The following is a 15,405-nucleotide window of genomic DNA, read 5'->3' as shown; positions in this document are numbered from 1 at the left end:
CGCTGTTTGTGAAATTACGTCTCACACAAGGTTTTCAAATTACTTTATAAGTTATTTAATGAAGAAATATTAAGGTGAGTACCTCACCTTCAGCATTATAATTATTTCACCCGCGCCAGACTGAGGCGGTGCCGCTGCATGTCGTGCCAAACCTCTCATGGCAGCGTCATCAGCTTGAGATCGTTTTTTTTAGAGACCGCCTATCAAACATCCCAACATGATTATCGGCCGATAGTGATCGGTAGCCGATCAATCGGAGCACCCCTATTACTAGTAATAATGCACGGTGTAAACATTCAAAATATTACTAGCAAGTTATTCTCCAATAGTGTGTAAAATATTTTATCTCAAAATTTTGCATCAGAGCCAGAGCAATATAGAGAGCATCTCCTCAGTAAAGCTGTGTGTTTGCAGGGCTTTTGCGGCAGCAGTACGGTGTCTGTACCAGAGAGTCTGCTCTTTGTGTCCACACTCAACGGAAACCTTCACGCGGTCAGCAAGAGATCCGGAACAATCCAATGGACCTTAAAAGAAGGTACGTATATGCGCTTCTTTCGAGACCAGTAAGTTTTGTATCAAATTACTCGCACCACAGTGCAAACTGGAATGAAAACAGTGGACGCCCAGCCTGTGAAAGTGAATACCAGCACTATTGTTTGCTGGTGTGTAATATTGTTATCAGTGGTTCTCAACTTTTTTGACTTAAAGGCCCTTGATAGTCGACAAAATATTCGAAGGCCCATACAGGCTAAGATATTGCTTCTGGTAATTTTTTCTGTAATTATGGCAAAGCTACTTGGAGTGGCGATAAAGCAAATGAATTAACTAAGATTCATTTTGTGATTTCATAAATTTCAAGAACTGTTTGTTCTTCAATAATAACAATACTTATTGTATATTTCTGTAGTGCAACATTCACTTCCACAAGCCAAAAATTACATATCCAAAATGTAATGGCTGCAGATCTTTAAACCTTTGGTCTAGACCAGAATCCTTGTCTCTTTTGAAAGCAGACACTTGAACATTACTAGTAGTACAGGGACAGGAAAAAGAGACGTTCAGATTCAAACGGAAAAAACTGTCTAGCATTGTTTTGTATGGAAAAACTTCTAAGAAAAAAAAATATTAAGGCCAGGATTTGAGTGGCATGAAAAGTTTGAAAATCTATATAGATGTTCTGGTTTGAGGGTTTTTTATTTATTTATTTATTTTACAATTGATATGATTACAATTGTCATCAATCAAAACTTTACTAGAGACACAGGTTTGCGTTATCCAGCTGGGAAATGTAGTTTATGTAGCATGTCCCCATGCAGCTGTGGAATGTTTTGATCTGTCGTTCAGTCTGTATTTCAGAAAGAGTGATGTAAGAGGGCTTGTGATCCATAGAAACAATCATAGAAGAGAATATGAGAGATTTGTGTTTTAAAGCCAAACACACGCTGGAATAATAAATTGGGGGAAAACTGGACATGAGTCACTATCTCTCTGCCATCTCTGATGTAATCAGCTTGGATTTCTCTGCATTAGTGCAGTGCATAGTTTTGGACTGATTGTTTGAATCCATTTGCTTACTGGATCCTTGAACCAGGGGCGAAGCCAAAAATGTTTAAGCGGGTGGGCCTACATAAAACAGGATGGGCAAAGTGTAGAGTATGAAAACTGTAAAACACGTAAACAACTGACAAACAAACAAATAAAATGCCTATTTTCTGTCAAGTATAATGACAGTACAAACACACACACATATAAATATGGAATTTTTTTTTTTGAACTAGAAACAAAGAATAGGCTATCTGTAGTTGCCTTTACATTATGTCCTCCTACAATATTAGTATGGTAAATAACTTTAACATATCAAAAAGTAATTAAAAGTAAAAAGTAACACCTCGTAAAAGTAATTCTTATTGATCGATCAGTTTAATCTAAGACTTCTGAAGAGACACGATCACTTCATTTGATGAACATGTTTAATTTAGGGTTTTGTTCATATATAAACATTGATCAACACACATACATAAGAACTTATCAAATACGTGCTTACTTGATGCATGGGAACCAGTTAGTTTTATTCTCACACATCAGGCAAGCATGGTAAAGCGTCTGTTTTTACCATATTTGATGAGCTCTGTGTATGCTGAACAGTGTTTATATGTGAATAAAAGCCTAAATTAAATCCGTTTATCGTATAAAGCATGAACAGCATGAGCTTTAGTAAATGGATAGTTCACCCAAAAATTTAATTCTGATTTCTATCTTACACAACATTTTTTTTTCCAAATTCTTTTTTACTAATTTAAAGACTAGGCCTACATGTATTTGTACTAAAAAAGTATTCTGTCACGCCAGAGAAACATTTTAAACGAACTAGTGAATGTAAGAAGGTATTTAGAAATTCACTTTCCCACATTTTATCCAAAAATGTTGATGTTGATTTAAATTCTATTAAAAAATTATTAGTGCATTAATATAGAATTCAACTGATGTTCAGTCACAGTTGTGTTTATGCTGGCTATTTTTTATCCAATTGGAATTTAGAGCTAGAGCTCTCCATTTTTTTTGAAAAAACAAAACAAAAAAACATTTGTGTTAATTAGCCAACTGAAAAGGTTATGATTTCGATTTGTTATTCATCATAACATCTGTCATATCTGTTGTGGGTATTGGGTAATATTAAAAACATTAACATATTGACATGCAAACAGTGCGTCATCAAGGCCAGGCACGTCTCATTTCCTCTCAAGCTTTCTCCCAGAACATCACATGAATGAGTGATGGTTCCATTTAATACATTTTAATGCACCCTCCACTTCTGCTGTATTAACATGCATTGAATGGAATCTTCCATCGTTGTCACACTAGCCACACATTGACTTTACTTTTCAATATTCACACGGCCACAGCAAGTTGCGTTTCATTCACCTGCTGTGTCTCTTAGAAACCTGATGTACAGGCTGAGCCAGTCATTCACGCTGGAGCTACAGGACTGCGGCAGACGTTAGAGGCTGTTGCACTACACACCCACAGCGATTTGCGTTGTGCAGTCTGTGTTAAGTGTGTTGTCATTCTCGTCAGGCTCGATCAATTGCCATGGATGGTAAATCTGAATTACTTGGGTTTTAATTAGGGATGCACCGATATGAAAATTTTGGCCGATACGATAATTCTTTATTTTTGAAAGCCGATAACCGATATGTTGGCCGATCTATATCCAAATTTTTATATACTTTTTTAGAGCCTGATTACAAAAAAGGTCTCATCATTAAAAGCCACATCCCAAACACTTCAACATAAGCAGCCTAGTTTGAACGGTGTACGTTTTAAAAATAATTTTACTCTCCTTAGTCAAAATTTAGTCATAAAAAAGTCTTACAAATAAATAAAATAATGCAAACAAGTCACTGGACATCATTACACGTGTAAAGAATCAAAATGAATGCGCCATAGATCAATAAAACGGAATAGCCTCTGCACGGACAATAATTTAATGATTTTAATTACTAAACCATATTGTTGATGAAAATAATTTTAATGAAAATAAACGTGGTTGTTATTATTATTAATAATGTATCAATGATTTTGAAAAAGTAACAAATTAATACCACTGTTTTAAATAGCAGCCGTTTGAGCTGCGCGTGCTGAAGCTGAAGAGCTGAATGAACACAGTAAACTGAATATCAATGATTTTGAAAAAGTAACAAATTAATACCACTGTTTTAAATAGCAGCCGTTTGAGCTGCGCGTGCTGAAGCTGAAGAGCTGAATGAACACGGTAAACTGAAGCGTTTTGCTGGCAGCTTATTTAACTCAAGGAAATGCATCCTGAGATTAATATTAATACAACATAAACATAATATTACAACTTATATATGTACAAAATGACGCAGTTATTGCGTGCTATAGTCAGAATGTGTGATCCTGTTGTGGATGCGTTCTTCCCATAACAACGCGCTGAAACATGGCAACTAAACCCAAAGAATTCACAAGTTAACCAAACGCATTCTATATGAGATAAATCAGATATACATCAAATAAACACAATATTACAACGTACAATTGCACAAAAGGCTGCAAACGAACAGCGCGCATCTGAAGTGTCTCTGAAGGAAATAATGCATTATTTATCGGCTTTAAGATATCGGCCAAATTTTCTTATCGGGCCGATACCGATAACAGAAAAAACTAGCATTTATCGGCCGATACCGATATGGTGGCCGATATATCATGCATCCCTACTTTTAATACTAACAGTCGCAGTCCATATTTGGTGTGGTAACCAGCTGCTGTAAGTACTAGAGCATCTCATCCTCATGGACTGCACCAGATTTGCCAGTTCTTCCTGTGAGATGTTGCTCCACTCTTCCACCAATGCATTAGCAAGGCATTAGTTTGGGGGGACACATGGCTGTCCTTCCTGTTTCCCTGTAACACCGTCTTAGGCGTCTTACATTGCAGTTTATTGCTCTGGCCACATCTGCAGTCCGCATGCCTCCCTGAAGCAGAACTATGTTCACACAGGTGATCAGGCATAACTCTCATACTTCTATTTGTTACTTCATAGGTTTAATGATCTAGGTCTAATAGAGCAGATACTGGAAGTAGTACTAAGAACTAATGGATTCATTTACGCAAAGATATTAATCTCCATTAAGTTTACATCCAAGTTTTACGCCCAACACTTTCTTTGCTTTATATTGTCTTCATGTTTGCTCATCCCTTCATTTGCCTGTGACAAAGTTTATAACTCTTAACTGACACGTTTTTCATTTCCAATGCAGATCCTGTTTTGCAAGTCCCAACGCATGTGTCCGAGTAAGCCTTCTTTTATTTATACTTGAGCATTTGTGCATGACAAGTGAAACAACAGGAACTGTGCAAGATGCTGAGCTAGCACGATTCTTCCTATTCATGACACCATCTAACTAAAGCCACAGATAAAAACACCCAGCAGGATAAAAAATCAAAAAATCTGTGTGCTGCTGTTTTTGTTTGCTTCATAGTTCATAGTGACCACTTTTGTCACAAATATATTAGCTGTTCTTTTGTTTTCTGTCAGAAAAACAAAAAACAAAATGCAGGTACATCAGTCATACAACATGACAATCCTGAACAAATTTAATTCTTATTTTTACAGGCCTGCATTTCTCCCAGACCCCAATGATGGCAGTTTGTACTCTCTCGGAGGGAAAAATAATGAGGGTTTGACGGTGAGAGATAACTTCATTTCATTTTTAATGAAGGACTTCCTCATTCTCTGGAATCTAAGGGTGTTATTTTTAGTAGTGATAGCTTTAAAAAATAGAAATATCATTTTGAAGCAAAAGAAAAAGGTTGGGTAACACTTTATGTTAGGGTCTCTTAACTAGTTGCTTATTAGCATGCATATTACTAGAATTTTAGCCATTTATTAGTACTAATTAAGCACATATTAATGCCTTATTCTGAATGACCTTATTCTACATCCCTAATCCTACCCAATACCTAAACTTAACAAGTACCTTACTAACTATTAATAAGCAGCAAATTAGGAATTTATTGAGGGAAAAGTCGTAGTTAATAGTGAATAAGTGTTCCCTATTCTAAAGTGTTACCAAAAGTTGCTATGTGTAATTTTGGATGGAGTAACAAATATTATATTTAATATTTGGGGATGTTGCAGAAACTGCCGTTCACCATTCCTGAGCTGGTCCAGGCATCTCCCTGTCGCAGTTCTGATGGCATCTTATACACGGGTGAGAGACTCTTTCTTTCTCATTCATTCTTTTGTAATTATTAATTTGACCCTCATTCTCAAATTCCGTTCATCCAAGCATCATTGGCAATCTATGGCTTGTTGTTAAGGTAGAGATTTGAACAAACCCATAACCATAAATAAAAAACATTAATTTTCAACATGATTAGACTGTCAGCAGAGGTTGATGTTTGAGGAACTGGCCAGTTCCTAGCGGTCTCCCTGTGCGTGGGTGGGTGGGCACTGTGGGATTGTTTCATGATCTCACCGCAAACACCACAAGAAGATGTCTGTCTGTACCACCCTTTCTAAACTCTTAAATGTGCAAATCACAAGGCACAGCTACATCTATAATGACACCCAAAGGAAGAAGGTCAAACACTGATTAAATCAGACTGCAGACAGGCCTGAAAGTTAAACAATGAAAAATCCCGTTACTTAATCTCTTTAAATGAGACCTATCAACTGTTTAAACATCAGTTTTTAAGTTCCTCTCTGCATTGAATCTCATATGTTGAATATCACAGTGTAACCCACAGGAAATAACCTCTTTTCACTCGAAGCCACACTTGTTTCCGAGCGTAAACATGTGGTGTGTTTGAACTGAAGTGTTGATGTCTGTTTACACATCCTGGAGAGAACATTTACCCATGCTGCATCAGTTGTCTGTGAACTTTTGGTCTTTAAAATGATAATTGAAATGTGAAAACAAGAAGCACTTGGGTTGGGAAAAACCCTGCACTGAATATGTAAATGTTCTATCTTTGCATCTTATGAAATAATTCTTGTTCATTAGTGTTATATTTTTTCTTGCCATTATTGTATACAGTTCATTGGTGCAAGTTTTCCAAATAGAAAAATTAACTTTGAACTAGCTGATGTCACCAAACCCTCTATTTTTTTCCACCCCTTCCCCTCCAGTTAATCAGCTCCATTCTTTGTTTTATGATCAGCCTTTGTGATATGCTGTTGATTACCACAAAAGATAAGCATTTACATATAAATTATTACAGGTATTGTATATGTAAACATGAGACTTGTGTGATACAAAGACATGTAAAGTGCTATGAATGCTTTAACAAACGTACAAGCTTCACATTTCCTTTAAACTATTCAGAATGTCTTGTCACGTACTCTTCCCTTTAAAGTGCAGTGTTTTTGCAAACTGAGAAATGAGTCAGGATTATTTTCTGTAGTAGAATCGCAGATGCTGCTCAAAGAGCTGATTCTGAATTAAACTTTGAATTGAATGCGAATTGCACTTTCATTGTATGCTGGCCTGTGCTTGAGTACATGAAGGTTTTGATTATGTTTGTTTGTAGGTAAGAAGCAAGACGTGTGGTATGTTGTGGATCTGCTGACTGGTGAGAAGCAGCAGACACTGACCTCATCCTATGCTGAGATGTTATGTCCATCTTCATCTCTGCTCTACCTCGGCCGCACTGGTAAGGGCCAAGACCTGTCCCAAGTTCTGACTTTAGATGAGACCATCTCTGTTTGTGTCTGTATGAGCAACCAAAGATCACTTTAGGAGTAGTAGCGCTTATCAAAATTCTGAATGCTGTAATACTGTTACTGGAGAGTAGGCATGAGACGGTATCAATTTTTTACAAATCATGATAATTGATAAAACTTTTATCAGGATATTCTGTATTATCACGGTATTGAAAAGCATTGAAACATAGACACATTTCATTGTTGTGCTTAATGAACATTTAAATCAGTCTACAAAAAAATTATGATTTATAGACTGCTGAATATGCAAAGTATTGCATTTCATGTGATAGAATGTTTATTGGTAAAATATAAATGAAGACTGTTATGAATAGGGGAGTAATCTTTAAATTAATTTGGATAATTAAGATGACTTTGACGTTTTTTTACATGGCTGTCTAAAATGTGTGATTCTGATCAATTGCAACATTTAGTAGTCAGATATATTCAATGTTGTCCACGGCCACACTTTATTTTTTTGTTTCATACAAAAGCAACTGGCCCATTTCAAGATCGCAAAATTGATTGGATTGAAAAAAGATACCAGAGAACTTTGTTACTGTAATATTGCTGCACCCTTTTGTTATGTCTTGCATAATACAAGCAATGGCATGTTCATACTAATTCTCCAAATATTCATATGCATCACAATTAAAAGAACCAAAGACTTAAACTACTTCAGTCTGTGTGCATTGAATTTATTTAATACACAAGTTTCACAATTTGAGTTGAATTACTGAAATAAATGAACTTTTCCACGACATTCTAATTTATTGAGATGCACCTGTATATCACAATTGCATGAGTACAAAAACAAAAATAAACGTTATTAAAAACTGACACACACATTTATGTATAATAATGCGGAAATTTGAACTTGGCACAAACTTGTGCTTTTGTTTCCTTAGTTTCACATGCTCTGTGGCAACAACCTGTAACCTGAGACCGCCTCTGTAACACACTGGGGATTATTATTATTATTCATTATATATTAAATTCTGTAATGCACATATATTAAATTCTGTAGTGCACATTCATTATAAGATACATTTTTTTTACCCCTGTAGTCTTAAGAATTCTCATCTTATGCATCTTATCGTAGTTTTTTGCACTCAGTCAGCTGGGGAGTGTTAAACAGCCCATTAGCAAGGGTTGCATTACTACATTCTACATTTTGACTTGTTGGTGGAAATTAGCTACAGTGAGTTTAGAGAAATGTAAACAATTGTGCTGCTAATATGTTATCTAGAATTATTAACGGCTCACAGTAACAATATTGTGCATATTAATTCATGCAATAAGCTGTATTACAGAATACTGACACACATCTGCTGGAGTCGATACACGTCTAATGCAAAGACTCAAAACGACTCCCGTATGATCTGAATATCAAAGATATCCTTTGTTGATCTTACTAAGTATGAGTATTACACTTTGCTGATCTGTTGAATCGTGTGTTGTTCCTCAGAATACACAATCACTATGTATGACACCAAGAGCAGAGAGCTGCGCTGGAACGCTACTTATTCTGACTACGCTTTCACCCTTCCAGACGACGACACCAAACACAGTGAGGCATCAGCTGCATTGATCTTTATCAATTTGAAAACCCTTTCAATCCTCTTTCGTAGCACATAACATTGTTTCCTGTGTTTGACAGATATGGCCCACTTTGTGTCCAACGGTGACGGCCTAGTGGTGACAGTGAACAGTGAGTCCGGAGACGTGCAGTGGGTTCAGAACTACAACTCCCCTGTGGTGGCGATCTACATCTGGCAGCGCGAGGGACTGCGCAAAGTCCCTCACACCAATGTTGCTGTGGAAACGTTGCGTTATATCACTTTCATGTCAGGAGAGGTGGGCCGCATTACACAGTGGAAGTATCCATTTCCTCGGGAGAAGAAAACCAAAGATAAACTGATGTAAGGAGCCCTTCTAACAAGACAAAGTACTGATTGTGTGTGTGTGTGTGTGTGTGTGTGTGTGTGTGTTTTGTCAGTAAATTGAGAAAAATGACTGCAATTTTTACAGGTTGTTTTGTTTCCCTAAAAATATTATTATTCTTATTAACAGTGTTGGTCATCATGTCACTTCCAGCATCACATGCTAGCTTCTTGCTGGTCGGGAGAAGAAAACCAAAGATAAACTGATGTAAGGAGCCCTTCTAACAAGACAAAGTACTGATTGTGTGTGTGTGTGTGTGTGTGTGTGTGTGTGTTTTGTCAGTAAATTGAGAAAAATGACTGCAATTTTTACAGGTTGTTTTGTTTCCCTAAAAATATTATTATTCTTATTAACAGTGTTGGTCATCATGTCACTTCCAGCATCACATGCTAGCCAGTTTCTTGCTGGAATGCCACCTCTTGATTTTCTCTTATATTTACATGGTGAAGCCACATTTTACACTTGGCACTTAGCAAGCTCTAATTTTGGACCCTGCATACATAATTGATCCTGCATGTTGCATCTCCAATATCTAAGCCACATCCTGTCTGTGTTCATGAAGTGTGGGAAAGAACTGATTCTAGAAATTCAAAGATGCGAAGCCTGCATTTTCAGTACAGATTCAACACTTAAATGCTTTGAGTAGAATTGCAGATGAGATACCGATACTCAGGTCTGACTGCATGGAACTCATCATTCAGACACACAATTAATAGAATTTTAAAACCCTGCTGAAAATGGCTGAGTAATCTGTTGAAGAGATTCAATACTCTAGCGCAGTGTTTCCCAACCGGGGTGCCACTCATTCATTGATCTGCTAACCGCTATGTTATGCTCGCGTGTTCTGATAATAATAGCTTTCTAGGACTAAACATTATTTGGATAATTGGTAAAAAAAAATATATATATTTTTAAATATCTTACCCCTACTGTTAGACCTACCTGAAAAACTAAAAAGCAATTTATTTAATTCGAAGTCCTGTCGTTATTTTTTATTTGTGCTATCATTATTAATTTCTTTATTTGTTCTTATTTTATTACTGACTGCTTACTTGTCATTTTTTATTCAATTCAAAGTTTGAAATCAAGCTATCTCGTGCTACTGCACCAAAATTACCCCACTGTAAAATAAAAAAAACACTGAGTGAGCAAAAATTTGTGAGATAGCTAGTTATAATGGTAATTAAATAATGTTTACATATGTATAAAAGCCTACATTAAAATCTGTCATATAAATTGGTCTCTTCATTAGAAATTAGCCTACTGATTGCCACCATTGATGGACAAAATGTTTTAATAATATTAAAAATATTTGTATGACATTATATTCTGCAGTTCTTCCCTGTTGTACCGAATATCTATACTTTTCAAATTATCATATCGAAGTTAGAAATTCAAATATTGTGACAAAATTAATTTTGTAGGGTGCCACAAGTTTGTTCAAATTTCCAAAGGGTGCCGCGACTAAAAAAAGGTTGGGAAACACTGCTCTAGCATACCTTTCCTCTCAACTTTTCATTATAGAGCGATGTTTGCTGTGACTTTTGTTCATTTTCTAAGTTAAATTCAAGATCAGCTCTATGTGCAGCTTATGTGATTCAACTACAGAAAATAATTCTGACTCATTCCTCAGTTTGCAAAAGCAAAAATTGTGCGTACAGTCCTGCACTTAAAATGAAAGTGTATGGGGCAAGACATTCTGGAGAGTTTAAAAGAAATGTGAAGCTACTGGTATTGGATTGGCATTAGTATCTCAAGGTTGCAGTATCAGTATTTATACCAGACAAAAAAAATGGTATGCAGCCAACCCTAGCTTTGAGCAGAAACTCTCTGTAGTACAATGTTTAGAGCAGAGCACTTTATATATTTCAGTAACTGGGGTAAGATCAAACTCCACACATTATTACTATAGATCTCTTTGTGGGAGTGTTGTTGTCATCATCCAAAAGACTTTCAGTATGCAGTATTATTGCCTGGATGAATAAAGATTAGCCATTGTATAAAACTTAGCAGTTCCTTGGCAAGATGTTATCAGTCAAAGTATGTGACTTTAGAAAACCAAATATGAATAATTTGCTATTTCTTGCTGGTTTTCTGACAGGTCCACATTGTATGTAGGGAAACACTCCTCTGGCCTGTATGCGTCTTCCTCCCTGGTGCATGATGGAGTTACTGTTGTGGTGAGTGATGTTAAAAACCTTAAAATATGTGACCCTGGACCACAAAACCAGTCATAAGGGTACATTTTTCGAAATTGAGATTTATACATCATCTGAAAGCTGAATAAATAAGCGTTCTATTGGTGTATGGTTTGTTAGGATAGGACAATATTTGGCAGAGATACAACTATTTGAAAATCTGGAAAAATAAAACAATAAAAATATTGAGAAAATCGCCTTTAAAGTTGTCCAAATGAAGTTCAATGCATATTACTAATCAAAAATTAAGTTTTGATATATTTATGGTAGGAAATTTACAAAATATCTTCATGGAACATGATCTTTACTTAACATCCTAATGATTTTTGGCATAAAAGAAAAATCAATAATTTTGACCCATACAATGTATTTTTGACTATTGCTACAAATATACCCCAGCGACTTAAGACTGGTTTTGTGGTCCAGGGTCACATATGTTTCCTTATACTTTTATGGAACTATGTGGTTAGATTAACTGTGGTATGTTCTGAAGTCACACTCATAACCTCAGGGTTTGGGATACAAGCACCGTGGTCAGTACCTCAGGCAAGGTCAAGTCACTTGATGAGAAGAAAATATGAGCTGAATTAAGCTGGATGATGACATGATTGTCTAGTGGAAATTGTAGTCGGAGGTGGAAAGTTATCAATGGCTTCAACCGTTGCACATATCGGACGCACCTAGCCCTGCCCAATCACCTTCCCCAAATAAGTTACAGTGGCTCTGGCAAACTCCCAGTTAGCCAGATTCACCTCTACCAAACATGTGAGAAGAGCACGTATATGACATAAATGTCCTTTCCAAATCTCACTATAATTAATCACATCATCGAGCGCATGCACAAACTATTTCATGATCTTGCACCACCACCTCTTAAACAATGTGACTTTCTGTAAGGACAATATCAGGCAGACTACGTCATCAGTTAGAGGTGACTGTTCAACTAAATTTAAGAAAACTGTTTTTGGAAAATCAGCTTTTTCAGTTAGAGCAGCAGAAAGATGGAATTTAATACCTGCTTATATTAGAGAATGCACAACATTTAGTATTTTTAAAACTACGCTTAAAGTAGTTTAGTTTAGTAGTTTAAGGAAAATCAAATATGTGATCATTGACTTGACTTTGTAATTTAATGGAGTATGATGTGATATTGTATGTGTTGTATGTATTGTATTGTTTGTGACTTAATATTGTAATTTTGTAACAACATCCTGCCCAGGGACTGCAGATGCAAATTAGCTTTATAGTTAACTCTGGCACAACACTGTTGTTGTGCGCTGTACAAATAAATGAAATAAACGAAATCCTTCCAGCCCCGCCACTACCTGATTCATCAGGCGCTAGAAGGTGGCCTGCACGTTCCATAAACCAAAACTCAGAACTGTATAGAAGTATAAACTCAACGGAGTAAAAAAATGCCAAGCGTCATCGGGACCTGATAATATCCTGTAAGAAGATAAGTAGTCACGTGGTTTGTAACAGTATTAAATTGCAGTTCACACATTCAGTGACTTGAATTCAATCTCTTCTATGAGTATGTTTTTATTTTGTGTATTAAAATTCATTTTTATATGTATTTTTTGGCTATAAAGTTCTGATTAAAAGAAATTTATTCTTAAAAAGATTACAAAATAATAGTCAAACGTTTTTTTTAAAATATAAAATAACAGTTCATTGTATTTTTTTTAATGCTTTTTACCTTAAAATAATATATTTAAAATATTTTCTTTAGTAATGGCATAAAAGGTGTTCAAAACCATATGAAGCCAACATGAATACAAAGAGTACGTTTCTAAGAACATGTATGTTTTTATGTATTTTTGAAGTTGGAAATAAGCAAATTAAGTTGGAAATAAAGTAGGAGTATCCCACATCTGACTAATATTTACAGTGCTGCAGTAGAATGTTTTTGTTGTTGTTGTTGTTGTTGTTGTTTTTTTGTTGTTTTTTAAATACAGATTTTTTTTAGGCCTGAAAAGGCCCAGTACTGTTTGAGAAAGGATGGAATGCTGTTCTAATGCTTGCATGCTCATGACCAAGTGTGTGCGCATGTGTATATTTCAGCCTCGTGGCAGGACGTTTCCCATGCTGGAGGGCCCCGGTAACCAGGAGTCAAGCATGGAAGATGAGCAGGAGTGTGTGATCACTCCCAGTACCACAGTGAAGTTCAGTGCAGCACTGAAAGAGAGAAACCGCTTCAACTTCATGAGGAATTCACTGCTGCTGATAGGTGCTGCATACTGCACACTCATGAAGGACCTGCACTCAGAACTGTGGAAATCATGCAAAATTGAGCCACTCCTGCCCACTAGTGGAGACATTTTATAGCAGTTGTAAAATGTCTCCACTCGATTCCCAGCTTTAAGACACCAAAACAAACTGTCACAATGTGTCTTAATGTTTTAAAGAAATGTGGTGTTGTAGAAAAATATTAAATTCTTAATTATTGTATAATTGTCATAAGTGTTTAACCCACTTATCATGTGCTGTACTGCGTTGCCCCACATTTAATAAGGTATGAACATTTTGCTCAACAGTAATGTTTCTCTTTTGCAGGTCACCACGAGACACCGCCTGATGCTCATAATAAAATTCTGGAGAAATTTCCAGAGAGCATCCCTCGCCAGCATATCAACGTCATTCCCCCTGCCACAGAGAAGACTATTGAAGAGGTAAAAACATTATCCACACAGCACACCTGACTGCAGTGCAACTGAGTGTGTTAACGTACTGTTATATAATAGCTTTAACAATTTGTATGTCTTGTACGCAATGTCTGAAGTCTGATCACCAAATCAATGTGGTTTCAGAAGAGGAAGGAGCCTTTTAGATCACCTTATTAGAGTATTATTATTATGGTTTTATTAAAAAGAACATGTGATAGCATGAATTGGAAAAACACTGCCATCAGGGAACACCATTGCCAAGAAAGGGTGTACCAACAATCTTTAGGTAGGTGGTATTTGTCAAAGCAACATCCACATGAATACCAGGGCCCAAGGTTTCCCGGTAGAACATTGGCCAGAGCGTAAGGCCGGTTTCACACCGCAAGCTGGAGCACCGCATGAGCAGCGCACATTTTTTTAGCATGCATGTTAACAAATGAGTGCTTTCACACCGGGAGCAGGAGCAGCACGTGAGCGTCAAGCAGGAGCATTTCTGGATTTCACACAAAAGTGCTAAAAATCAGAGAATAAGCATGTCAAGTGAGTTTTAACAAGAATTGGAGTATGTCAGAAAAGAAATTGAAGAATTAAAAATATGTATAGAAGATTTGCCCATTTAAACTTGTTGTTAAACAAAAGGGGGGAGGGGAAAGGGAGAGAGATGAACAAAGCATAGCTTGGCACAACAACAGGACCTTACGGCTCTGGACGTAACAATAAAAAAACCTTATAAACAGCACGTTCTATATGGAAGTATGACTGAAACGGCATGATCGGAGCTGTTTTTGTTGTTTACCTTTTACATGCAAATCCCCATGTTAACAAACTTTTAAGACTTTAAAACTTTCAAGTATATAACTGACCAACTTCTAAAAACAAATTTATAGCTGTCTTCGTAAAGTAATGTGTAGCTTTGGAGCCGCTGCTGTACAAATGCTTCCAGTGTGAATACTCTGGCGTGTCTGCTGCTGCAGTGACGATGTAGTTACTCTGATGTGAATCTGATGCGAAGATCAAGTTTGCGGTGTGAACCAGGCGTAACACTGCCTCCGCCGGCCTGCCTTGTTCTCATAGTGCATCCTGCTGCCATCTCATCCCCAGGTAAACAGCACATACGCGCAGAGGCGGACAGTAACTAAGTACATTTACTTGAGTATTGTACTTAAGTACACTTTTTGAGTAGCTGTACTTTACTTGAGTATTATTTTTTTCTGGAAACTTATGACTTTAACTTCACTACATTTGAAAGACAAATATTGTACTTTTCACTCCACTACATTTCTATCAAGATCCTCGAAGTAGAAAGTCGTTAGCAGCTTTGAAAGTCAGTGGGTGATTTTTTTCTTCTCTAAAAACTGTCTTTTTTTTCAGA

At 36.5% G+C, this 15,405-nt stretch overlaps 1 protein-coding gene across 1 annotated transcript in view; it reads left to right on the top strand.

The window, feature by feature from the left end:
* LOC107757085 (serine/threonine-protein kinase/endoribonuclease IRE1-like) overlaps positions 1–15,405 on the top strand; it is a 57,845-nt gene that overhangs the window by 29,519 nt on the left and 12,921 nt on the right. The window contains exons 2-11 of the mRNA XM_016574466.1: positions 415–535; positions 4,779–4,812; positions 5,135–5,207; positions 5,660–5,732; positions 7,054–7,176; positions 8,694–8,795; positions 8,886–9,147; positions 11,271–11,349; positions 13,432–13,597; positions 13,924–14,039. Coding sequence (XP_016429952.1) covers positions 415–535; positions 4,779–4,812; positions 5,135–5,207; positions 5,660–5,732; positions 7,054–7,176; positions 8,694–8,795; positions 8,886–9,147; positions 11,271–11,349; positions 13,432–13,597; positions 13,924–14,039 — 1,149 coding nt within the window. The remainder of the gene's footprint in view (positions 1–414; positions 536–4,778; positions 4,813–5,134; positions 5,208–5,659; positions 5,733–7,053; positions 7,177–8,693; positions 8,796–8,885; positions 9,148–11,270; positions 11,350–13,431; positions 13,598–13,923; positions 14,040–15,405) is intronic.

This window comes from Sinocyclocheilus rhinocerous, unplaced genomic scaffold, assembly GCF_001515625.1.
Source record: "Sinocyclocheilus rhinocerous isolate Xijiao unplaced genomic scaffold, SAMN03320098_v1.1 scaffold473, whole genome shotgun sequence".
In the NCBI taxonomy this organism is placed as follows: Eukaryota; Metazoa; Chordata; class Actinopteri; order Cypriniformes; family Cyprinidae; genus Sinocyclocheilus; species Sinocyclocheilus rhinocerous.
The sequence above is the reverse complement of the archived record's forward strand: the minus strand, read 5'-3'. Positions and strand labels throughout refer to the sequence as shown.